General features: G+C 30.4%; 2 protein-coding genes across 5 annotated transcripts in view; both read right to left on the bottom strand.

The window, feature by feature from the left end:
• The window catches only part of LOC113521418 (rab11 family-interacting protein 4), a 92047-nt gene that overhangs the window by 54523 nt on the left and 11386 nt on the right, over positions 1-26138 (bottom strand). Inside the window, exon 2 of one of the 4 annotated variants that reach the window (XM_031912679.2) lies at positions 7242-7286. Coding sequence is in view for 3 of the 4 variants with exons in the window: in XM_031912676.2 (XP_031768536.1) it covers positions 1549-1696 (148 nt within the window). In the remaining variant the exon portion in view is untranslated. Of the gene's footprint in view, positions 1-1548; positions 1728-7241; positions 7287-26138 lie in introns of those variants that run through there. The other 3 variants (XM_031912676.2, XM_031912677.2, XM_031912678.2) reach the window with 3 other exon arrangements.
• Positions 18739-20854, bottom strand: LOC128201564 (uncharacterized). Its single transcript, XM_052898942.1, has 2 exons — positions 20543-20854; positions 18739-20019 (listed from the first exon to the last, which is right to left on the bottom strand). Exon 2 carries the CDS (start codon positions 20012-20014, stop codon positions 19211-19213), a length of 804 nt encoding a protein of 267 aa, XP_052754902.1. The 5' UTR covers positions 20015-20019; positions 20543-20854; the 3' UTR covers positions 18739-19210.

Below are 26138 nucleotides of genomic sequence, written 5' to 3'. Positions count from 1 at the left end.
TATACTTGTAGATGTAGGATAGGGACATAAATGATCATATCATATAAGTTATTAACTGTACACTGCTGGCCTTCCTCGTAAGGTGAAACAAATAAATAAAGATGTACAAATATTATATAATAATCGCGAAAAAATCGAACCGCATAAAAATATTGTTAATATTATATTAGTAGTTGTAGCATCTATATAAATTAAGCTATTATGAATTAATAAAATTTAATTTACATTAATTATAATGATTATGTTCTGTTCAGACATAACACTAATTCTAATATGAATACGAGATACAAAAAATGCGACTATTTATTATATTTGATAAGGCCTTACCTTACCACCTTATCACAAGTATCTAAATTTATAAATGTACTAGGTACACTGAGATGTACCATTAATGGAGTAAAAGATTTTAAATAATGTAACACTAATGGAATAAGATCAAAAATTTTAGCAAAATATGTGGTGTTTTATCCACAGAAACAGGGTGTATATCTCATAGTACTCATAGTGGTATCCTTACTGATATTATGTGAAAGCGAGTTTGTTGGTTATCATTTAGCGCTTTAATGACTAGTCCAAATGTCACGAAATTTGGGATATAAGTATTATTTGAGATGAAGAAGGGTATTGGTTACTTCTTATACCAAACAATTAATGTACTCTGGTCATGCGGACGAAATCGCAGGTTCGTTTTGTAGAACATAAAGAGGATGGCAATGATGATGATCCTATTTCTACTAGAAATTTTATAGTATAGCTGCGTATTAGCTATATACGAGTATAGATGACAGGGTCCCTTATTTTATGCTTGTAAATAAAATTTTATATTATCATGATTACACAGTATTATCACATGTTTTATGTTATAATGACAATAACAACGAAAATAATAGAGAAGTTGTGGTTATTTCTCTTAATAGAAATACTTAAAAATATGCAACATTTAGAGAAAAAAATTATCTATTTAATGTCTTACATAGCTGCAATACGTTACAATCTTTATCATCAATCGTTTTACTACTGAAAATAATATTTTTACACATAGAAAATTGAGGCAGTGGAGCTACTGTTATGATTTTGAAATACATGGAAGACTGATTTTATGACCAAATTACGTGATTGATAATTGAGATATTACATATGATAAAAGTAATATGACTCAGTCATAGGATACACTGTAATAGGTAAAGTTACAGTGTAATTAAACCTTAAATGAACTACAATTATTATAAACTTTCGCGCAGATGTTTCTAGCCTAAAGGTCATTAATAAGGTAAAGTTCAAGTGAGACTTTTAAGGCTTCGTTTTAATAAGATTAATTACTGCAGCTTTTAACTAATAGTTTAATGGATACTGTTACCTAGTATCTAATATTAATACTTTTTTTGTATATTATCCGATAATTTTCACAATTCTGGATGGATTTTGATAACTCCTTTTGTATCGATGGTGTTTACAATATGGGTGTATTGGTCTTACTTTAGTTTTGTCACATTTGTTCCTTACAGAGCAAAATCTAAAATAAAATTATTTATAAGTTCTACTGCCTACCATAAATAAACTGTTGCAGAAATCTCCAGTAACAGACCATCAATCTTCCTAACAACAGCAAGGTCTCCCACCATGTTTCCAATATGCGCAAAACTTCGAGGGTGTCGCTCTTCACAACCACAATCACTTTAGACATCGATGCCACCATTGGGTATCACATTATATGTATTTTAATCACATATATCTTATCACTAAACCTTGTGGCAGAACACCTATAATATCAGGTCAAGACTATATTTTACAGTCCTTCCTATAGTCCTTCATATATTTTACAGTATGATGTGACGAATTAACCGAAATCAAAAACGTTGGTATAACAAAAATAACTATAATGAAACATAATATTAAGTAATGACAAAATTATTTTAGGTGTAAGACTGTTGCGTTCAAACGGAAGTTCATTGCAGTTAATATTGTCTAAGTATGTCAAAACCGCCGTTATAATAGATATACATTTTAGCTATTTACTCTACCGGTGTTAGAATGTATGTAGGTATAATTTCGTAATGTATGCCATATACAGAATTTGATAAGAAACTGTGTCGCTAATTATTTGCACCGGTAAAAGCAAAGGTGCGGGTTTTTTTTTAATTAAGTGGTAGTTTAATAAAATGGCGGCTTAATTTTTTGATAAATTAAATACCTAAGTAATTTATAAGTATCATAGGATTCCTGTGTTTATAACAGCGTTTTCAGTATCTACCCTAGTAGTATAGTGTGGTAGCAAGCAAATTGTATATTTAGTTTTTTTTTCTTCTGTCCATATCCAGGTACGTTTAGAGATTATTATTCCATAATAAATTTTAAATAGGTACCTAGTATAAAACAAATTCACTGGCCGCATTTGTTTTATTCTCTGTTTACTTCTTTTAAACCATTTAACGTATTTTAATACAGGCTTCATTGCCATTTTGTGTGTATAATGCATCGTTTTTATATAAGTTGTTAATTGCACTCATGCGAACTGAAACGGGTTGATAGTTATGTCTAAGTAAGTCGTATTTAATAATAATTTTATGAATCGGAAACGGTATATGTCCGTTTCAATATAAATAATGAATGTTCGTAATTTTATATAAATTTTGCAACAATACATAAAACATTTCTTGTGCGTGAGAGTTTTACTTCGTACACGAAAATGAAATCAGAGTAAAAACATAATGACAGACTTGATATCAGTCAACGAAACCGTTCGTGGTACAAGAAACAATATCAGGTGTGAGGGTATGATTTACAGATGCTATAGTTTCACGCTCTCTGCACAGATATTTTCATAAACTTACTTAGACAAGATAATAAAGTCAATAGTAACTAAGTAGTATACTTATCTATGACAAATCTATCTGTCGTTTAGTATAACGAGTATTAATAATAAATATAGGGTAGCCAATGAATTTAATACTACATTTTAAAATATTCATCTCACGAAATGAATAATAATAATATTTTTTTTTTATAAAACAGTAACCACTCCAATTGTTTTGTATTAAAGGTACAACCACTATTTTTTTTTTATTTCAATATAGCATTTAGTGTTATTTGTACCTGCGGTATGTACCTACGAACCTAGTGTCCTAATGAAGTGTTTAAAACTTTCTACAAGAATTTTAAATCGTTTGTTTACATTAACGTTGTAATAAATTCAGTGTCTTTTATTCAATCAATTAACAAAGCAAATAGTGCATTGAAACGAGCTGTAGAGTGAGCAATCGAAACTAAATTATTGCTTCCTTGCAATTCACGTGAAACTATGTCCTGTGGTTTCTTTCAATAACATAAATAAGACAATACGTTTATATTTTATATTAATTAAAAAACATACAAATCTTAAATATAAAAAGCTACGTAATTACAAGATTTTTAATAGATAAAAATAATTAATTTCTTATAAATACAGGCAGTTACAAAAGTTTTATTGTAAATATTTAAGTAAATAATACTTTTATAAGATCCCTGTATGGTATCTTAATTTTTACATGTGTTTCTAGCTAACACAGAATCACCACTTTTGGTATACCTATCGGAGCTATTTGCGTAAATCTACTGTACTTTCACTCATAACATAACCACAAAACACATTGTCAGTATTACGACATCGTAGGTACAATTCACAAAAATATAGAACGTATGTTTCATCTCATAATATTACAAAATTCAAACTTTGCTGATATTTTCTAATATTGTACCTAAAAGCGTAGTTATTTAATTTAAATATGTTTCCTATTATATTATAATTAAAGTGCTAAAAATTGTTAATTCCCGTAATTGGACCTGAACCGGCAAAGTCCATCGATCGGTGGCAACTGCCTGCGCCCGCGCCGGTCAACTGGTTAGCAGGTACCGACGAATTATGCAACGACTGATATAAACGGCATTATTGATAACTGTACCGACAATAAATATAAAAGAACAGCTATTCTTGAAGAGATTGCCGCAAATAAGTGTAGAAATATTATAGGGGTGAATGAACTGTTAATAAAATTACCTATTGTCGATGTTAGGGATGTTGCGCATTTGATTATAATAATGTTTGTTAAATCGCTTAATTACTAAAACCTGATTATTTATTCAATATCCGTATTAATTTTTTTTTCATGCTTTTAATTATGAATTATATAAAAAGTAATAAAATACCTAATTAAAATGATCTCGTAACATTCAAGTATTATATCTGAAAGAATATAAAATCTACTTCTCAATTGACAATTGAGAAGATTCTCGATCTATCTAATCAGTCCACATGTAACCCTGCTGGGATAGGGAGAAAGGGACTGTTAGTAATGGGGATTAGCAACTATTACTAGCAATATACCCTGTCAGGTCGACCTCCTCGCGGTTCCCCTGAAAACCATCGTGATTGATTCATTGGTGAATTTGTCACGATGGGCTAACTGATCTGCTTCATTTTCACTTATCATCACTCACTGGTGCCCCGCCAGTGTATACCGATAGCGCAGGCGGGGTCACCATTCCATTATCCTTCATTAAAGAAAAAAAAATCCTGCTGGGAATAGATTTAATTTTAATAATGCCGCGTACCATAGTCCTGTATCAACTGATGCATGCTTCTCTCAGTATTATGTCATCTGATGTCTTATTGATAGTTTATTGACAATTCTCTGAAGATTCATAATTCGACTTTATTTTTTTGTGTGTAGATTGACGTCGTAACGTTACGCGACTTCTTCGCTAATTTAGTGCGATCTATCAAGCATATCATCTATGCGACGATCTAGTCCCCGCGTATTCGTGCTAAACAAAACAACAAAGCAATTCAAATTCTCGTGAGTTCTGTAATTAAACGTATTGTGTTCTAACGTGCACGATCTACAATAAAAAAAAAAAATTGATTCGAAGGCATTTCACCCAGCAGCGCGACGTTGCGCTCGCGCAAGAATCAACGGCATTTAGCCAATACCGATCCATTTGTGCATTGGCTTGGATGAAATAGAACGAAAACACACATTGGCCACATTTGCATAATTCACTGGCCTTGGAGTTTACTTTTTTTTCATTCAATACTTCAGTTCTGAGAGTTTCGCAAGCCACACCAATCGTACTCAATTGGTATTTCGATTTGTAGGTACTTATTTAATTGAAAAGTTTTCACGGTGAATTTATAACTCATAAAATTTTGAATTTGATGTGTTTACACACGCAACATACATAAGACAATCTTAGAATATTAATGTAATAGAAGGAAACTGTACTAAAGTTTTTTGGGTAGCTTTGGAATCTTAATCTTCAGGATTGACGATGCACGAATATTACGATATTACCTCCATGGTTATAGACAACTTTCCATCAGGTGTGCCATCAGTTTATTATATCCATAAGTTTCTAAATTGCTTAAGAAACTTATTTTTGCAAAAGTTGGAATTTCGAAAACATATTCATAAAAAGAAATGGAGATGCCGTAACCATAAATTTACAGAAATTAAATTGTAATTTAAAAAAAGTAAAAGTACTTACCTACCTGTATTCAGAAAACACGTGATTACATTTATGTGTTTACCGTTTATGTGTGAATATGAACTAAAGTTTAGTTCGGTCATTGTGGTAATGGTGAGGTGGTGGTGGCATCGACCTCATATTGCACAACTGGTCATCCAGCGTTGCATTCGATACATCGTTACCATTAATGTACGTTAATAATAATCTTAATACTTATTAGCTCATTCAACCATTCATTCAGGGGGGAAGGGATTGTTAGTAATGGGGAGGTTAGTCCCCATTGCTATCAATATACCCTAGCAGGTCAACTGGAGGTTGACCTGCTGTTCCCTCCGGAAACTATCGTGACTAATTTATCGTTAAATTCGTCACGATGGACTAACTGACCTGCCTTTTTATCTTCACCAATCATCCCTCACTAGTGCTCCGCCAGTGTATACCGATAGCACAGGCGGGATTACCATGCCATTATAATCCATAAAAAAAAACATTCATTCATGATAACGCACTAGGTTTTACCCGTGACTTCGTCCGCGTGACAGACATAATTTGAATAGCCGGGATAAAATGTAACCATTTACAAAATTTTTGCCTGTGTCGTCATTCTACTTTACCTTATATTTTAATAGTTTCATAATATTGGTATCATGAACCATCACAAACTGTATTTATAATAATTTTGACTTAAATTATTAGAAATTTAGATCATATTGGTTATTAGAGTAATGATTTTGCTGTGATGTCAAATAAAAAAATATAAATTTAGAGGTAGATTAAGGCGCCAAAAGGTGACAAATAAAGTCATTTTTAAGGTTTAGTATTATATACTAGTAGAAATTGTAAGAATACGTTTCTATAAATGTTTATACAGATACCTATTAGGCATAAGAGCTTCATTCAGAAAGTTTTTATTCATATAACTCAATATTCATTCAAGCTTAAAAACTTACGTAAATTTACTGAAGGATACGTACTAGTACATGCAATACTGAAATTAAATGCATGTCGACATGTGATTTACATTTGATATTAGTTGTACGCACGACTTAGTCCGTGTGACCGGAGTGCCTACCATGAAATATTTTCCGTAATTTCGAGGTTATACGGAACACAAATACAACAAAAATACAAAAAAATACATTATACATGCCATTTAAAAATATTAAAATATCGTTCCTTTGGACTATTACTCTAGGATTTACGACGAACAAAATGTTAAGCTCCATTTACTGGGCCCATTTCGGTACAAACAAATATTGTTCAATACAAAGTTGAGATAAAAAATTTGGAATTTCATTTCATAGTAAACCCCCCTGGATGTTTTGATTAATCGTATAAAATACTATGTGCATACTACGTTTTATGATGATTCCTATATGTACCAGAAAGGACTCAACATACAAAACTTTGTGGGTTAAGTTATTTCTGTTAAAATACGTTAATTTAAAATATTAGTTAGGAAATACACCTATGTCTACTTAAATCTTAAATTTGTAGTTTAAATATACAATTTAAATATACGCAATTTACATACGAATTATTGAAGCAATGATAGTTCTATAGAATTCGGGACTATTTTCGTGGACGACGAAAGCAACGGATACACTTATAAAAAGTTATGACCAATATAGAGACACCGGACGGATGTCCAATACGTGACTACGTCACTTAGGTATCAGCGATGTACCTCTAAGATTATTTATAGAGAATATCGGAGTGACTTTAGAAGAATCTCTTACCGAAATGTTCAGTCCACTTTTCCAATCCAAACAGTGTGATGCAATCTGTAATGAAGGAAAATGCAAATGTTTATTATGTATATAACAGTATTAATCTCAGATACTAGAATAGTGGCAGTTGTAAACATAAAAACACCATAAAATATCTGTACAGTAATTACTATCGATGGAATAAGTAAAACCAAATTACAAAACGCGATAAATACTATGTCTAACGTGTGTATATATATTAATCGAATCTATAATTTGGATGGATCATGATCCGCGATGATTCTATGTCTCGCAAAAGGTCAACGTAGTGTAAAATTATTGTCCGTTTGACGACTACGTCAAACGACGTTTGATGAGTCGCTACTTGTATATTTATGTGATATATTTATTGAAAGAATTTATTTAATACATTTATCTATTTAGGGTTATAGTTATATTTTATTGTTGAGTTATATAAATTTATGCCAAATTTTAATATCATAATTATAAATGTTTGTACAGATATTTGTATGTTTGTTACTCAATCGCTTTACGGCTAAACGATTTTTAATAAAAGTAAGTAAACAGGCAGATTATATTTTAATTTAACACATAGGATACTTTATATTCTGATTTACACGGCAAAGTCGTGGGAAACAGATAGTCTTTATATTTCCTGCATGTGTGTCAATTGTAGACACATCTGATTAAATATTAAACCCTATTAGGTACACTGTTTATTTAAAAGTTTGTAATTTTTTATTAAAAATTTTAACTTCCAAACTTTATGGTATTAATTAATGATTTATTGTTAGTTAACCATAAAATGTTCAACAAATTTCACTGGCATACGAATCAGATTCGATTTTAGTCACGTTCCGAATCAGAATCGATTGTTCAATTTGTATAGATCGTGCGGAAAGGCTAGCCTTTCTTTTGTTGGTTATTTTGTTACGGCAAACAAATAGTTTCTTTAACTGTTAGAATACGAGTATGATTGTAATGTAAACCGATACCGATCTAGAGCAATATTAGTAACATTGCAATTTGATATTTGTCATTCATATTAAATGCGTAATGCGTCCAGATAGTAAGCATATTGATATTAGAATTAATGCATAACTAGTTTTTCTCGCGACTTCATCTAGATAATCACGATAAAAACTAGACCATATCCTTCTTCATCCTAATTATATAGGTATCCGTGTATATGAAAGTTTATGACATTTACTTGAACTGTTCAAGTACTAAGTTTCACATTTGTCAATAAAAAAAAATACCTAAATTACATTATAATAGAGTGTAATGCACCATAATAGAAACCATAATATTTTTGTAATTTTGTCATTATAATTATCAACATGCTTGGTATTATTTGACCAGTATGTAACTATTTTAAATAATCAAGTGTACTCGTACATGTCCTACACTATATCCAACTGTAATCTAAGATTTGACTATATATGTACAAAAATGTTATATCAATTTTAAAAAGTCCACGTTTCTTTTATGCCACTTCTTCTTAGCTAAAAATGTTTGCTGAACTGGTTGGTAAATTAAAAAGAAAAATAAAACTAACACGCATAACATGAATATGGAATATGCATAATTTCGAATTTGGAATATGTAAAAGTACTAAAATACTAGATATATTCAGTATCTAATTTTTAAAAAACCAACACAAATGTATTATATAATGATTATAATGGGAGGATGTTACTAGAGATTGTTGTCAATGAAGTAAATATTCTTAACTGTAAAAGCTAGTATGCATTAACAATCTTCATTCGTAAGTGCTAAGTAAAAAGGCTAGTCGTGCAATTTGACCGGCACGTCAGTGGCGGCCTTAGTAGGAAGCAGTGTAATGGCCACACCGATTGGTTATTTACGCTCCAAGAACTAACTGTGGTAGTTAAGTACGTACCAGTTACAATGAGATCGCTCTAATTCACAATGTAGAAGAAATGCCTATGTTATTTAATGTTTTGCTATCGATAAATGGAACCGTGGAATTTTCTGAATTTTATATCTTATATCGTCATAGTCGTAGAATACTGACGGAGATATATAATTCCCTACTGTTCCCAATATTCGGCAAACGTACACGGACTTTTATTTATCCATTGCAATTCTATTATTTTTTTATGACAAAATAGTAGGTTAGTATTGTATTTCCACCGCGAAACAAACCATAAGTAATTGAAAATGGTAGATTATATAAACTTGTAATCAATGACATTGCACATGCATAGTATTATGAGGTAGATTTCTTACATTAGATATTTATCAGAAAAAGAGTGAGTTTTGTACTCGTAAACAATTTGTCTTATTTTTTAAATATAATAGTACAAACATATTTTCGTATCATTACTTCAACTACTCCATCATCCACTGCTGAATACAGGTTTTTCCCATTTTCGTCATAAATTCTGAGATCGTCATTCTACCATTCCCACAGGATGGCTTTACACAGCGTTTGCTTGTACGAGGCCCTCACCGTTTATCGGGTTGGTTGATAGTCTTCTTATCTTACTAATATAAAAAGGTGTAACTATACGACGTCTCTATATGGGGGATATTTAAGAAAAAACAATATTTGAGGTCTTGATAAGATTAATAGAAATTTTGTCTGACTGTCTGTTTGTTCCGGTATCACGCAAAATTTACAGCACCAAATGGAATGTAGTATTCGCAGTAGTATTCCGGAAGATAAACTAACTTAAAATCTGGTATATGTTTTATTTTAATACCACTTCTAGATGAGTGGTAAATTTTATTGGTTTTACTACTTATAAACACCACGTTTACGAAGTAACGGGAAAAAAGCTAGTAGCATAAAAAAGAAATAATATAACTATAAATACTCGGACATATGTGGAATGTGGAAACTTTATCGAGTCGTTTGCTTTCTAAATAATTGTGTGTGGTGGTTTGACATTGATCTATAAATAGTTGGAAAGTGTCTATTGTAGACGTAATGGTTTTATGAAATCAATATAATGTACTAATCAATGCCCAAGCCTCCGATGGTAATATATTGGTTTATTTTTCTTTGGTAGGCTGAATTATTAAAACACAAATGTGAAAATCAGCCAGGCGAAGTTTAGGTTTTATAATTGTAAAAAGATTGAATTTTGGATATTTATTCAACATTGAAATTTAAATACAGTATATAATAACCAAAACTGAATAATGGTAGCTTGACAGATTGGTCGAATTGTTTACACACATCACATTTATTAGAAACTAAGGATCCAAACAGCGACAAATTGGAATAGTGTCTATGTTTTTTTTTTTTTGTAACATGGCAGTAGTTTTAATATGTTTTAGGTACTTTTTAGATTTAATTGTATAAAAATATTTTTGATAAGATTTTACTTGTTTGTCTATGAACATGTATCCATACAATAAGGATTTTTTAATTTAAGCAATTACCGAAAGATTCCCATTTCGCCCCTATGTCCTTTTGTGTTTATTTTATGCGAAATCTCCTCCAATTTTGAACAGATTTTCATAATTCTCTTTGCGATCGATAGGGTTTACTAACATATATATATATATATATATATATATATATATATATATATATATATATATATATATATATATATATATATATATATATATTAATATTGTCTATCAAGTCGCTCGCCAAAATTTTTAAAACTGTAAAATTCTGTTAATTATATAAAGGTGACCCTGTAGCTTTATCTTTTGCCTAGACTTCAAGGTATTAATATTAATTGCTTCGGTTAGAACAAGAATAGAACGGCACGCCTACGGTAATCGAAATGTGCCTTATTGGGTCTAAACCTCGATCCACGGATACAATGACTCGACATGTGTGTCATGAGGATTAGTCATACCTATAGTAAAATCAGCTTAAATTACTATCACGTGTAGGAGTGATTTTAGATAATGACATGTCTTTAGCAACTACCTACTATTTGTATTTAATTAAGTACTTGGTAAGCTTTATTATTTAATCAAAAGTATAAAGACCATGTTACATGTGCGTGTATGATGCAATTTGGTTTAAATTGACTCAGATCTGGATGTTCTTATTTGACTAGTTACATTGTATTCTCCAAATACTATTTATCTTGTTATTTTAGAATTTGTTATTTCCTTATTTATATATGTACCAAATTATGTCGGTTTGTCTGGTTGTTGTTTTTGAGCAAAACATATCTCCATAAGTCTGTATATTTTTGGTTCTTCTTGACAAGATACATAGAATATATAATTAGGGAGAACTATATATGAGAAATTAAGATTGTGTTCCACTAAAAAAAACTGACTTCAATTGTAACAAAACCAGTTATTTTAACTTAAACATTAAACCACTGAACCAATTTTGTAAAAATTTATATGGGACCAATCTGTAAGTACATATATCTTTTCAGATAAAAAGAACCAAATCGGTTTACTACTGACGGCGTTATGAGGTGAGAAATTTAAAAAAAAAATGAATAGCTCCATCTTTTTGAAGTCGGTTGAAAAGACTATAAACAAGATAAATTGTATATAATACTAGGCATTTAGGTTTTAGAATTTGACTATCCAATTATTTAGCACTAAAGAGAAATCGAGGTTTTCCCTTCTATGGTTAATCGAGTCAGCTATGTGATGAAATCGAGAATGACCTAGCAAGTCTTTTAAATGACAAATCTTGGATTTTATTTCTCCGATACATTTACTATATTAGCTGATAAGTTCTATTGGCTAACAGTTTCTTGTCTAACCGCATGATGTATATATTCACATTTGTTGGCATTCCACAGCCAACAGAACATGAACCGAGAAGGAAGGATCTGATCTATAAATCTTTTGAGCTCAAACACATTAATATATTATCAACCGAAGTGGCATGGTTATATTTAGTGAGTCTGAATAAAATTTCATGTAAAACTTTTAATTCAATAAATTTTAATTTTATCTGAAATGTATTAAAATTGAGATAATAAAACAGCATAATATTCACATAGATTTTAAATAGAAACCAGTTAGATATCACAATTTGTAAAATGACATAGAAAGATGAAGCCAGTTCTCCATTCTATTTTTGTCATGTGTAATAATAAAAATAGAATAGAATAAAATAATCTGTATTTAAACAGCTTTTTTAAGTCAGTACTACAATTCTATATTTAAAAAAAAGAAGAAAAAACTATGTAACTATATAGGGACAATTTCAAAATTTAAATACGTTAGTATGGTACCTAAACAAGGTTATAAGAATTTAGAAGCAAGACTAATACCTTCAATATAATAAAGTAGTAGTTATGTAAAAAGTTAATCATAAATGTAATAGCAGAATAAGTTACGCGAGTAACTAACTATATTGCACGACATTTTTAGTGGCTTTCTTTTCAATTATGCGACAGATTGATACGTAACCTATAAAATAGTTAGAACTAGCTAGTATAAGCTTCCGTAGTAAAACACGATTCAGTACAGGTATTCTGAATCGCGTTTACTTCATTGGGCGAACGTAATTTGTCCCTTATTGGTGACAGAATAACTTTCTTCCCTTCCAGTACTTTTACTTCCGTGGGTTTGGCTTGATTCCAAGTTTTGGACACTTTCAGCCGTATTTCACTCAATGCGAAATAGTCGTGAGGGTATAATGTGTACTATGAATGTTAGCTATAATGGGAGATTGGCGTCCAATAGTCTGTCTATGAGACATCGACTAATTTTAACACTAACTTTTTACATAAGACTTTAGTTACGCTTCAAAGAACTTGGTCAGCTCTTTAAATTAACATTGTTTAACGCAATGCTGTAAAAACTTCCAGAGTTGAGATTTGAGAGTGTTTATTTTGAAATGTTTATGTCATAATAAGTTTATATATTTGTGTTGTGTATAAATTTTATTTTGAAAAATATTAACTTTTCATCCCATGTTATATTCTTGGACTTGACAGATACAGCAGCAAAATTTATAGTTTGTGCCATAACTATTTATATTTAATTCCATTAAAATTGACGTAGTAATTTCTCGGAAGCCAATGAAACATGGTAATAATGAAACATTTGTCATAGGGTAAGCCATCGCTAAATTGTAGCAGTAAACGTCTTATGAACCAATTAACTTTGGCTTTTTCATGTACCTATAACAAGTGTCTTTTACACTAAAAACTTGGAAGCTATATGTATAGTATATTAACAAAAGTCTAATTATATCAAAATCTAGAGAGGACCTTTTATTTTACAAAGTCCGAATGTTGTGTTCGGGTTATGGTAGCCATATAACTCTTTCGGGTGATGACAAACCCTGTTGTCAAAAGTAAATATGTCGCTAATTATAATGTTACGTTTATATTGGCAAAAGAAGGATTTTTTTTAACAATATTATACTACAAATGAGTGAAAATTTTTTGAGCAAACCGACAACGCAACAAGACAAAAGCAAAAATATAATGACAGCTAAGTAACGTTAACTCTTTTTGTATTACAGACGACCTCGTTCTGACCGTTGTTGTTAATCTCTGTTTATCTTTGTTTTATGAGTGTATATTAGAGAGCATAGACAAATATTTTATTCTTACCTAAAACTTTACCAGTTATCAGTAAAAAAACTTTTTTTTTTAGATTTTAGTCTCGAAAGGCAAACAAGCAAGTAGTAACCGTTGTCTATGGCCTTGAAAAGTACCATGTATATCACAAAATACATTGTGATACCCATGGTATCTCTAATGCTATTCCTAAAGACCATAGTGTTATGTCACCTTACCCTGTAATTTTACTGCTATACCACATCCTTCAAAGTGAAACACAACCCTGCAACATCTACTTTATGAGTGGGAGATTATAATAAGTCTGACTTATAATGCACAAGATATAAATGTATTGAATATTAATTCAACATATACTTGTAATGCAGACCATAAAACCTGTTGATCTTGTGGTTTGTGCGTTATATAAATCCTTGGTATTATTAAAAGTAAGTTAGACGCGTAATTATTATGTGCATTTAGAATAATTACATTCATTACATAAAAATTATCTAACAGTAATTAAGAGTGGATTTATCTGTTTGTTCATCATCATCAGATCAGTCATTATCTACTGTTGAACACAGATCTCCTATTTGGGGGTTTTGCCAGTAGTTGCCATGCTAGTGGGTTGTTATTACCAACCTAACTACGGTTGTCAACTTGACTTTTTTGTTCTGGTTTTGGTAATGTTTTAAGAGAGATGCTGTTGCCAATCTCTCAAAGATTAATCATAACGATAAGATTAACGATGTACAAGTTAAAGAGAAATTATACACATTTTCTTTACAATTCACTAGGAGAAAGTCTTGATCTAGTTTGGGCATAATATTTTTTATGCAACATGGGATGGTAAATAAGCTGACGGTCTAGTTGATAAAAAGTGGTAACTATCGTTGACTATTGGATTTATGGACATGAACAAATATGGTATTTAATATTTTCATGGTAATTGAATTTGCATAAAAGTTGTCTGCATGAGTCCTATTCGTGTTTCTGCCAAAAAGCAGCTATTTGTACCTGTATGGCTTTGTTTTGGTATGAAGCGTGGTATATGGCAGTCAAATTATAGAATATAGAGGCATAACATCTTGACTTTTAAGAAAGGCAACACATGTGTAAATTTTGGGCGTGATAGTAAAGGTATTCTGTATTGTCCATGCTGTTGTTTTTGTCTATAGACATAGATGATGGTTACCACTTGCCATCAGATGGGTTGTTTAAATTGCAAATAATGAATTTGCAATTAAAAGTTATATAAAAAATGCTGATAGAACGAAAAATATTCCTATAGTGTACTAAACACAGATGCTACATAGATGTATCGATTAGTTGACCTTTAAATCGAGACGTCGGTACGGAATCTTTCAGAAATTAATAAATCATTAACCTAACAATGACATCTAACAATGACTAATTCAATTCGTACCAATTCTGTAATAGCATCGTTATGGGGTTTTAAGGTTGTATAAGGCCGTCGACCCATTCAGGCTATCTGCTATCGATTGGTGCTAGCTTTGTAGGGCAAGCGGAAACCAACACCTTCGTTCACGATCTAATATAGGGCAAGTGTAACCTTTTATTCACGGTCTATACGTATGCGCAAATATGCGAAATATCCTTACTAATCCATCTAATGTAAAATTTTTGAAGATAACTGTACATTATATGTTTGATTGTTCGTTATTCCATCACGCATAAGTAGTTAGATGAATTTGAATGAAATTTTTATATACGAATAAATGGATCACAACTTAGATTAACATAAAATTAGATGTACTATACTTTTATGCTTTGACGCGCGAGTAAAGTTTTGGATATTACAACTAGTAAATTTATAAATGAAGAAATTTTGTATATGTAATGAATTATAAATGAATGAATAAAATTATCTACCTAAGTATCTACTTTAAAAATGTTGATAAATACATATTCTGTTTTGTATATGTAAATCTTACTTATTGTAAGACAATTAACAAAGACTACTGAAAGAAAAAAAGAAATTGTTATGCAATATTTTCATTTTGTATTTAGATAATGTAATAATTCCATAACGTCTATTATTATTTGAACGTCGAGCAATTCACTTAGTATTTTCAATTACCTGTTTGAAAGATTTCAATGTGAGATCGAATTGATCGATCGATTAACATTTTTATCTACTCCGATTAAATATTCATAATAAATTAGATACAGAAACAATAAAATTCATATTGAGACGAATTCAAAATGGTTAAGTGCATCTAATATCTAAATTTATACTGACGTATTAATGTGTAGTTCTCACAATTTTTATATATGACAAATACTGCAATATTGATGATACATGTATTGAAGATATAATTACAAAACTAAAACACATATAACTGTTATTGATAGTGCACGTTTTGCTAATATAACTACGTCATTACACCGACCAAGGTTTACTAGTTCATTGTAGTTGGTAATCAATAGGCATTACGTTAGTGTATTTAGTTGTTTTTGCTCTCATATTAGATACAAGGTTTATAGTAACAATTGACACGCAATATTACATCTATGGTACATAATCTACCATAGAGAACAACAAATTTTCTCAATCTGTATTTAATTACATTATTATTATATTTACTTATTGATTTCTACCTATATTTTTGTCAAAGGTAAAATACATAATAGCTATATTTTTTACATGAGGTTCATTATATACGGTATTTAAATTAAACCTGTGACTCACTTGGAAAATGATAACAATCGGCGATTCCAAACATGTATAAACACAATGGTTTTTACTATAACAGCCATAGCATAACTCAGCTTTGTTAGTTGAGTGTATTTTTTTATGTATTTACCTACAAAAATACAAAATGGGTTTATAGTCATAAATAAAAGAATATGTGTACGTACTATTACGTAACCAAAATGTTGGGACATAGTGGATGATTGATTTTAAGTGCCAAATAAATCAACCGTTATTAATTTTTTATTTATTATAGAATCATGTACAATTACTGGGCAGAGGAAATAAGGGGTTTATTTCCCTTCAATTTTTGCTAACTAAAGTGAATTAACCCTTTATAAAACAGATGTTAAGATTATAGACTATTGGCTCTGTAAGTACATAATCTTAGAACGGAATGCATTGACCTATTGTAGGTCAATGACCAAATATTCAGGTACTGGATATTTGGTCATTTGGATATTTGGTATTTGATTGAGTTATATCTATGTTAATGCATATATGCAGTAAGAAAATAGTTTCCTTATTAAGAGATTTATGATTTGATAATTAGCACTACACATACTCGGTAAATATCGCCTCCCTTTTTTTTTGTTTATTTTTCATAAATTTGTATGTATCTCATATTAATTTTCCATTGTAAAATTGAAAATCAGATGTTAATCAACTGAAATGTACGTCACTATTAATCTCGTTGTGTCATTAATTCTGCATTAGATTAATTTGTGTTTAGTTAGTTTGTATATTCATCAGAAAGATAGGTATATATTAGCAAATTGTTTCGTGTTGCACGAACAGGGTTGGATAAACTTAGCTAGTAGATTAGGTATTATATTTTTATGAAAATACACGACCCTAATATTACAGTTTGTGAAGTATTAAGTACGTGGGTGTAAGTTGTTTTTGTTGTCGATTAAATCGTAGTGGTTTATTTTAAGTCGGTTCGTTGGAACAATGATGATATTTTCAATGTCTCAAACGACGTACCCATCTCAGTTATAAATCTCAAATATTATAATATCATAAACATTTGCTAAAATTGCAATCTCTGTCAAAAAATAACTTGTTTGTGTTGCTGAAGATATAATCGAAATTCCAGGTTGCCAATGATAACGTTATATCAAAAATATTAACGGCTAAAATGGGTCACCAATCCATGTAGTTTAAATTATGAATAGATTGAAAAAATACCTTACGATAGGATTTGAACCCATCTCTCAAGTGTCTTTTTGTTATTCAGTTTCAGTCTATTTCCAGTTACACCAAGAAAGGAATTTTAAGTATTAATTAGTCATTTTATCAAAATTCGTCCAATTAATTCTGTTTTAACAATACTATGGAACACCTACTTCGTGTTATGAGTTTTTCAGTGTAATACATGAAGGTCGCGTTAATTGATACGTCTATAGGACGTGTCTACTTGGTTATGTTTAATATTTATTGACGTATACTTGGTAAATGATATCTAAGTAATGTGACTAGAGATGGGCAATCCACCTGGGTGGGTTTAAAGTCTGGTGGGTAAAAACCGGGTGTTTTGGGTTTATTGGGTTTAAACCCCATAAACACCCAAATTTTTGGATATTTTGTACTTCATCATCGTCATTCAGCCGCAAGACGTCCACTATACTGGACATAGACAATATTATTATGCAGCCTACAGAATAAAAAACTTTTAATTTGATTTTGAGTTTATTAAGAAAGAGATGAAAGTAAAATGTAAAACTACAGTCAATCACTGTCAGATTCAGAGTTATTACAAGCGATGAATTGTATAGGTTCGATAGGCTCTATTTCGTCTAAACTGTTATGTTCATTTATGCTCAATGAAAGCTTCTAAGGTATTTTCTTCATTAAACTGAATGTCCTCGCATTCAGCTTTATGTTTAAGATTCCAATAACAAATGAATGAAATTTTTCAGTTCTTTCAGTTGTAAGTCGATTTCTTTTGTTATTATGTATGTAGCCTTGGATACTAAAGGAACGCTCAGTGGCTGCCGATTACAGGGAGCTGATAGAATATTACTTTGCTTAACTCAGTGGAACCACAAATACCTTTCCACCATATTAGGGGCTCAATGCTATCTAATGAGCTCCATACAAATCCTCTGGCCCAAAAGTTTTCTTTAGCTTTATAACACGCCAAATCTGCAATTACATTTGACAAACTTAAGTGTTGGATTAAATTGTAGATAAACTCCATACCCTTAAGTTCTTCCTCTTGAGTAAGTTCGACTCCTAGAGTCCTGGGGTCTAGAATATAAAATTGGCCTCATTGCCATATTGCATCTTGAAGATACTGATGTTAGAATCTGCTGTTTGCTTTCTTCGCTCAATGTCGAAATCTCATTTAATGCAAAACGTATTTAGCTTGTACATCTCTAAATGTAAAGTATGTGCGATGCAAACGATTCTGGTCGCTCTCTAAGTAAAATATGCTGTCAGTGAATGGTTACAAAATACTTATAAATTCCCCTGTCTTCGTCCAGAAATCATCAAGAATTAAATCTTTAATATCTCTTGAAATTACCACATCTTCTCTAACTGTTAATATTTGCAAAGCTATCTTATTTGCTTTCAAACTTTTTAACGAAGTAACATGACTTCCCCATCTTGTAGCACAAGGCAATTTTAGTGTTTGTGTAGAATCTTCACCCTGCCTTGATTTTATCAACAAGGAACTTAATCGTTGACTCCTTTTAACAGTTTTTATTATATTTATGGCTTGCATAATAAACACAGTTACTTCTTGTATCTTTACAATATCTTGGCACAACAAGTTAAGGATATGTCCTAACGGATATGTGATAACCGAGAGGAACAACATGTGGATATTTGAGTTTTGTTAATTCGAATGCCTTTTGTATATTTCTAGCGTTATCGCCAATAAGTACAAGAAACTTATTTGCTCCATACACTTTCATTACTTTTTCAACTTCTTGGCTAAGGTATTCACTAGTGTGAGGATTACTTTCTGTATTCAAACTTTTAACGTATGCAGGTTGAGGTTTTGATATAAGAAAGTTTATTATTCCTTCATTTCTTAAATTAGACCAGCCATCGCACTGAAGGTGTAAGTAACTACAAGCATTTAGTTCCTCATTTAACTCAAAACGCATTTCTCTATATATTTTATCTAAGTATTTTGTCGCTAAAGCTTTACGTGAAGGTATTTTAAATTTTGGTTGCAATTTTTCGAAAAATTGTATCCATAAAGGATGTTGCACCATCGATAATGGCGTCCCTGTTACAAATATAGCTCTCGCTAATTCTGTTTTTATATGATCATTGGTGTCTTGAAACTCAGCATTTATTGTAGTGTTAGCAGACGACGAGGGGCTTATAAAAGAATCATTTGTCTCTATCTCTGACAGTCCAGACATTTTGGTTTTGGACGAGCTATCTTTTATAAGTTTCATAGAGTCTTTTAATGTTTCTGGAGATTTTGGACAAGTGATAAGATGTTGAAGCATTTTGGCAGCATTACTGAATTTGTAGACCTTATTACAAAGCTTGCAAGAAACAGACTTTTTTGGTAAAGTACGGTAGTGCTCCCATATGCGTAAATCTTTAGGTCTCCCCATTGAACCTAAAAAAATGAACGATGATTAGTTGGTCTGACGAAAATTCAACAATAGAGTGCCTATTTTTTTACAATGATTATTTCTTGTTATTTACAATAAATTTATTAAAAAAATAATAAAATAAATACAAAAAACCTTTGTAAAATTACATCTCCTCGGAGGATTAAACGCAGACGCTAGTTATTATCGTATTGTTCTGTATTTTTCTCAGCAACTTCTTTAATTCGATTAGGTACTTACGCATATTATGTTAAAAATAAATATCTAGTACACATCTTAGGCTATCCACCATTATTATCCAATGACGACTCTCAGCTAACTATGCACTATCATCCAAAATAAACGTGTATGGAAAATTTTATCCCAGTCGGTTGAGGATTGAGGATAATTGCATCAACATACGAACATACCTACATACTTTTATTTACATAAAGCAAGCTAAATAAAAGCTTGTAATAATACATCTAATTTTAAGTTAAAATTGTTAAGTGATCATGATATAATTGTATCATTCAAAAATCCACTTACCTTTAATTATTTCTTGTTAAGTATAAATATTATTTCAAATCTGCTCCCTTAATATGCACTTTTTTACTGCTTTTCCTACCTAACACGTTACCAGGAAGTCACGTTACCAGAGTCAGAGTAATAGTGAACACGTTTGACAGTGATTGTCGTCGCCTCATATTCAGCGTCGACGAATAGGGGAATCCCCAGTCATAATGTATTGCATGCGTGGCGGTCTTACTTCAAATCCATAAACAAAGAGATAATTACAGAACTCGATACTAGATGGCGCTGTTTTTGTTTGAAGAAAGTTTGCGGGCTAAAATACATAGAATTTCATCAATATTCCACAAAGAACAACATTTCTGTTTTTTCTAAGTCCGTATCTCTTCCGTATATTTCATAAGATATAAGCTTGGGCTACATTGTTATGCAACGTATTTTGTCGCTGTCTTGCTAGCAACAGATATACGATTTAAATCGTACTCATACTATTATTTGTCTATTTTTTAATATACGATCGTAAAGATTATGATCGTAATTCGCACAAAAACATACGACTTTTTGGTTACCTGGCAACATTTTTATTATGAAACGAACATGCTCACATCATCAGTCACATGCAACAATTTATTGGGGATTTCCCCTTCACATCTGGCAGTCCTGCTTGCTAGAATATAGGTAAGTCAGCCACAGTTACTGACGATCGATATTTAAAGGGTATTGTTTTTGTGCTAAATATTTCATAAAAACGTTATTTAATACTTTGTGGATTATTAATTTAGTTGATAATCACTGGAAGTAAAATGGATGCTAATTTGAGAGATCAAGATCTTCGTATAAAACAGTTAATAAAAGAAAATCTACGTAAGTACTTTTTTATACCTAGGTAGGTAAGGTATAATAAACACAAAAGGTACTTAGATCGCGTGTGTTCGAAGCATTTATTCTAATAAATTTAATTTAAAATTGTAGAAAGAAAAAAATGTCTGCCAAGCCGTAGCCGAAGCCGATCTCCAAATATATTTGGCGATAGTGAGACCCAGTGTCCAGATGATTTACCCAGCATCGTCGCAACAAAGAAAAAAAACGAGGATAAAGTAAAAGAAAATTTACTGAAAGAAGAAACAAACTGTTCTAAATGCTTAATTTATGGAGAAGAGGATAAAAGAAATGAGTATTTCGGACTGTTAGTGGCTCAAGAATTTAAATATATACGGCCATGTGTGCGAACGAGGTGTTATGAAGAAATTTTAAAGTATCTACGGGAAGCAAAAGGCCAACATGTTGATCAACTGCAACATGAAAACACTGAAAATTAATTACTTTCATTTTATTATATATAGATTTTTAAAATTTCCTGAAATATTATTAGTTAACGTTTTATTTAATATTGTAGAATTGATCAATACAATTTATAAAAATAATTTATTGGTATTACTTACATATTTTCAAAAAAATACGTAAAAACCTATTTTTTTGGGTGATTATGGGAGTTTATGGGTGTTTATTGGGTTTTTACCAAAGCACCGGGTTTAAACCCGGTGCTTTGCCCATCTGTAAATGTGACCTAGCGATCAATAGGTACTAAATGTGTTTTTCATGTTTACGTGAAAAATTATATAGGACATATTGTATTGAGCGTATATAACACGCGATATATGTGTATTTTTTTAATGGTTTTTGCAGAAAATTGTTTTTTTTTTTACGTAAAAATACGATAGATATATTTACGTTTAACTTCGCAATAAGAATTCCCTTTTGTCTGAGTTTAAAAGACCGTAATTACTAATGTTTTTAACTTTCCTATTATTATATGATACTTATAATTCATATATACAATTTACATATATAATATTACATATAATTTAATTTTATTACTAGAACGAGTTTTTGGAAGGAGGAATCCGATGTAAGAATAATAGATAGATCTGTTTATCTATCATCTAGTAAATAAATAAAGTGAGGGCTATGAATAGCACATTGTTGTGGGGTTTAGAGAGCAAAGAACTGAAAATGATTCCCAGTTCGGGACGCTATGCACTTTCACGACGACAGAGTTATTTTTGCGTGAATCTGCGGCATGGCAGTGTAATAATTATATTGTGGATATTTATTTACAATAAAATAACTAATAATTTTATAATGCTGTTTATTTATTCACTTATATTCCACAGACAATATCTATATATAATTTTATTACCATAGACTGAGAGTAGGCAAAAGCATAAACTTATACATTTTTAACAATGGAAAATAAAATTATTGACGTCAGAAATTATTTAATTTCTATATGAAATACAAATAATGTAAGTTTTATTTCATTTATTTGTTTTATGACCCACAAGACATCTACTATGATTATAATTTTTATTCCATGCAAATAATTCAGGTATATATGTCTGAACTATTTGCATGAATTATTTGGTGTACTATAGTACTCTACTAGACTTAATTACTAGTAGCCATGGTAATGCTGTGTTAAATATTTCAAAGGTGATGATATAATTATTGTAAGTAAGACTTTATATTGCAAAAAAACTGTGATAAAATTTATATGAGATAAACATGTGAGTAAATCGTATAGAATACATGATAAAATCTAAATAGGTTGAGAATAGGCGAAGATATTACACAAAAAAAAAATATAGGCGAATTTATGGTCTTTACGAAGTTTACTGAGAAAATTTTTCGACACATTATTTTATATACGTATTGTTCATATATAATATAATATTATATTATCTGTGGTATCGTTGAATACGTTGCAGTTGTCTCTATTTACTATTTCGTAACTTTAAAAGTAGTGCAATAGATAAAACTGTTCAACTTATATCATTTTTATCGTGAGATATTGTGTTATACAAACATCTATGGGTTTAAAAATTTATAGCAAAATTGTGAATGTTATAAATGTAAAGTATATATATATATATATATATATATATATATATATATATATATATATATATATATATATATATATATCAGTTAATTAATGTATTAATATTCAATCGCGATTAAACAGTTGAAAATATTTAAAAGAAATTGTAAAGACATTTAATCTTTATTCGTGCGAAAAAAACTGTGGGACACAGCTGACATAAGAATAAGGACCCAGATAATTTCTTATGCAACTAGTTCAAAATGTCACGAACAAGGTTTAATCACGCACTAATTAAGTATCTGTTTTGTCCAACTGCTATAGAGAAGAGAGTAATGTTCATGGGTTCTTGGGTGTCTGGCGTAGTATGTGGCCTGAACGTCTTTGGATTTTATAAAATGCGGTATCGTTATTTAATTAGTCTTAATTGTGGGAGTAATAAAGTTTATATATTGACAGTATTGCATTCTAAATTGGTGGTAGAATCATAAAATAATGTTAATTCAAAAATGCTTGTAATTAAGCTTCTTGAATAAAAATATTATTGTTTATGGTATATAAATGGCGAACTCAAAATATGAAATAAATCCTAAATATAAAAAAAAAAAACAGAGATATAATCTAAATAAATATAAAACAAGGATTCGACTGTTATAGTCGAATCTTTGTTTTACTCTATCATCGACATATACATACATCGATATTGTGCTGTTTCATTAGTCGATAATTTAAGATTATTTACAAGCTACATATATTTCTATAAATTATTTTAGCTATTTGTAATTTAAGAATATTCGTCGGCACGTTGATGTTTCTCAACGATTTTGAAAGATTAGATTACTTTAGATGCAATCTGTTTACTAAATCGAAATGTACGTATATTTAGAATAATCTGTATTTGTAACTGTAACTTGTAATATTTTATTGCAGTAATATTATTTGATATGGAGATGCTACTGTTTTGTTCCGGTCAATCAATATGCCTCGCTAATGGGTACTGAATTGCGAGTACGCCAAGTTTTTTTTTTGTTTTGTGAAAGTAAGTTTGTTTCTTTGTTATCTCTTGGTGGCTTAATGGTTCAACCCAATTGTCATTAAATTTAGCGTACATGGAACATTAGGGATAGAAATGAACCGAGGTTACTTTTTTCTAATAATTTATTCTTTTCCTAATTACAGTAACGAACTTGGCGATCAAACTAATAATCATATAAATGTATAAAATCTATTATCTACTACATTTTACTCGCGACTTCGTCCACCTAACCGAGTTACGTTCATTGATTCGTATAAAAAAATAGTCTATGTTCTTCTCATCTCATATAATACGAATGCATATTAAATTTCATAACGATTCAGTCAAGGCGTCAAGAATTAACAAATAAATAAACAAATTAACTTTCACATTTACGATATTAAGTAAGGATATAGTGGACAGTTCTGATTAAATGTTTTACTGATGTTTAGAAACTTGAGTTTTATAATTTTTTAATATTAACATATCTACTTTCGTAATTTTATTGGTAGCTAGATGAAGACGAGAAATCTATGATGTATTGCAAATTTAGAAATGTAGCAACACGGAACAATTTTGTTTGTATCGAATGTCCAAGTTATTGCAAATAATAATAAATTAATCAAGACTAGACAACATCCCACGGATTTGAATCAGAATTATAAATCCTTGCTAATATTATAAATGGGAAAGTGGGTTTGTTTGTTTGTTATAGCATCTTAACGGCTTTACCAATCACTCAAAGTTGGTATACATGCAGTATTATATGGGATGGAGAAAGAATATAGGCTACAATTTAACCCAGTCAGTAAACATATCCTAATCACGCGGGCGAACTCGCGGATAAGAGCTAGTAAGTATCCTATTTAGTATGTTGAGACTATATTCTATAGAACTATATACTCCATTCAACAATATGTAAAAAATATCCAAATATCTTTACAAATTTCCAAATATTGATAGGAATTAGGATCAATATCGAACTACACGTTGTAAAAATAGGAAAACAAAGTATTAACACTCAATTAGTATTTGCGTACTTGGCGACACCAACGGTATGTGATGCCAATAATAATAACACGGATGCATATCTATATAGCGTGTAACGAGAAGTCTGTATGGCGACGAAGTAAGAGTACAGACAGTACTATTCTTCATCTTACAAATACTTTAAAAGCCAAGAGGAAACTAAGCACAATACATTTAAAATAAAAGAAATAAAAGTAAGGGGAAACCAATCAATATAGTGTGTTTAAAGCACATTTTAGATATATATATATATATATATATATATATATATATATATATATATATATATATATATATATATATATATATATATATATATATATATATATATATATATATATATATATATATATTTCAAAATCTGCTGAGTTTAATAGCTTTAATAATAATAGATTAGTATATTTATATATGCAAGTAATACCAGCAATTCTAGACAAGTGGCAAACGAATCCATCAATGGACTTGTCATCGCGAGTAGGAAGAGATAGCAAGGTCCGATGTCTCATTCTATTTCATGGACTCGCTTGCAATGACGATTCTACCGATGGATTCGCTTGCCATTTGTCTAGGGGAATAGGTTATATAATGCCTATTACGATTATGATTAATACAGCAGGATTTTAATGCCCGTAATCCGTATAGTATATAATAGGTATAAAATAATGTAAGATTGTGTTCATAAAAAGCTG

This window comes from Galleria mellonella, unplaced genomic scaffold (genome assembly GCF_026898425.1).
Source record: "Galleria mellonella isolate WM207_F2 unplaced genomic scaffold, CSIRO_AGI_GalMel_v1 utg55, whole genome shotgun sequence".
NCBI classification, from domain to species: Eukaryota; Metazoa; Arthropoda; class Insecta; order Lepidoptera; family Pyralidae; genus Galleria; species Galleria mellonella.
Note: the sequence above shows the minus strand (reverse complement) of the source record. Positions and strands in the feature narration are given on the sequence as shown.

Coding starts and splice junctions, on each gene's coding strand:
- LOC128201564 (XM_052898942.1), bottom strand. CDS start 20,014: ATGGGGAGACCTAAAGATTTACGCATATGGGAGCACTACCGTACTTTA.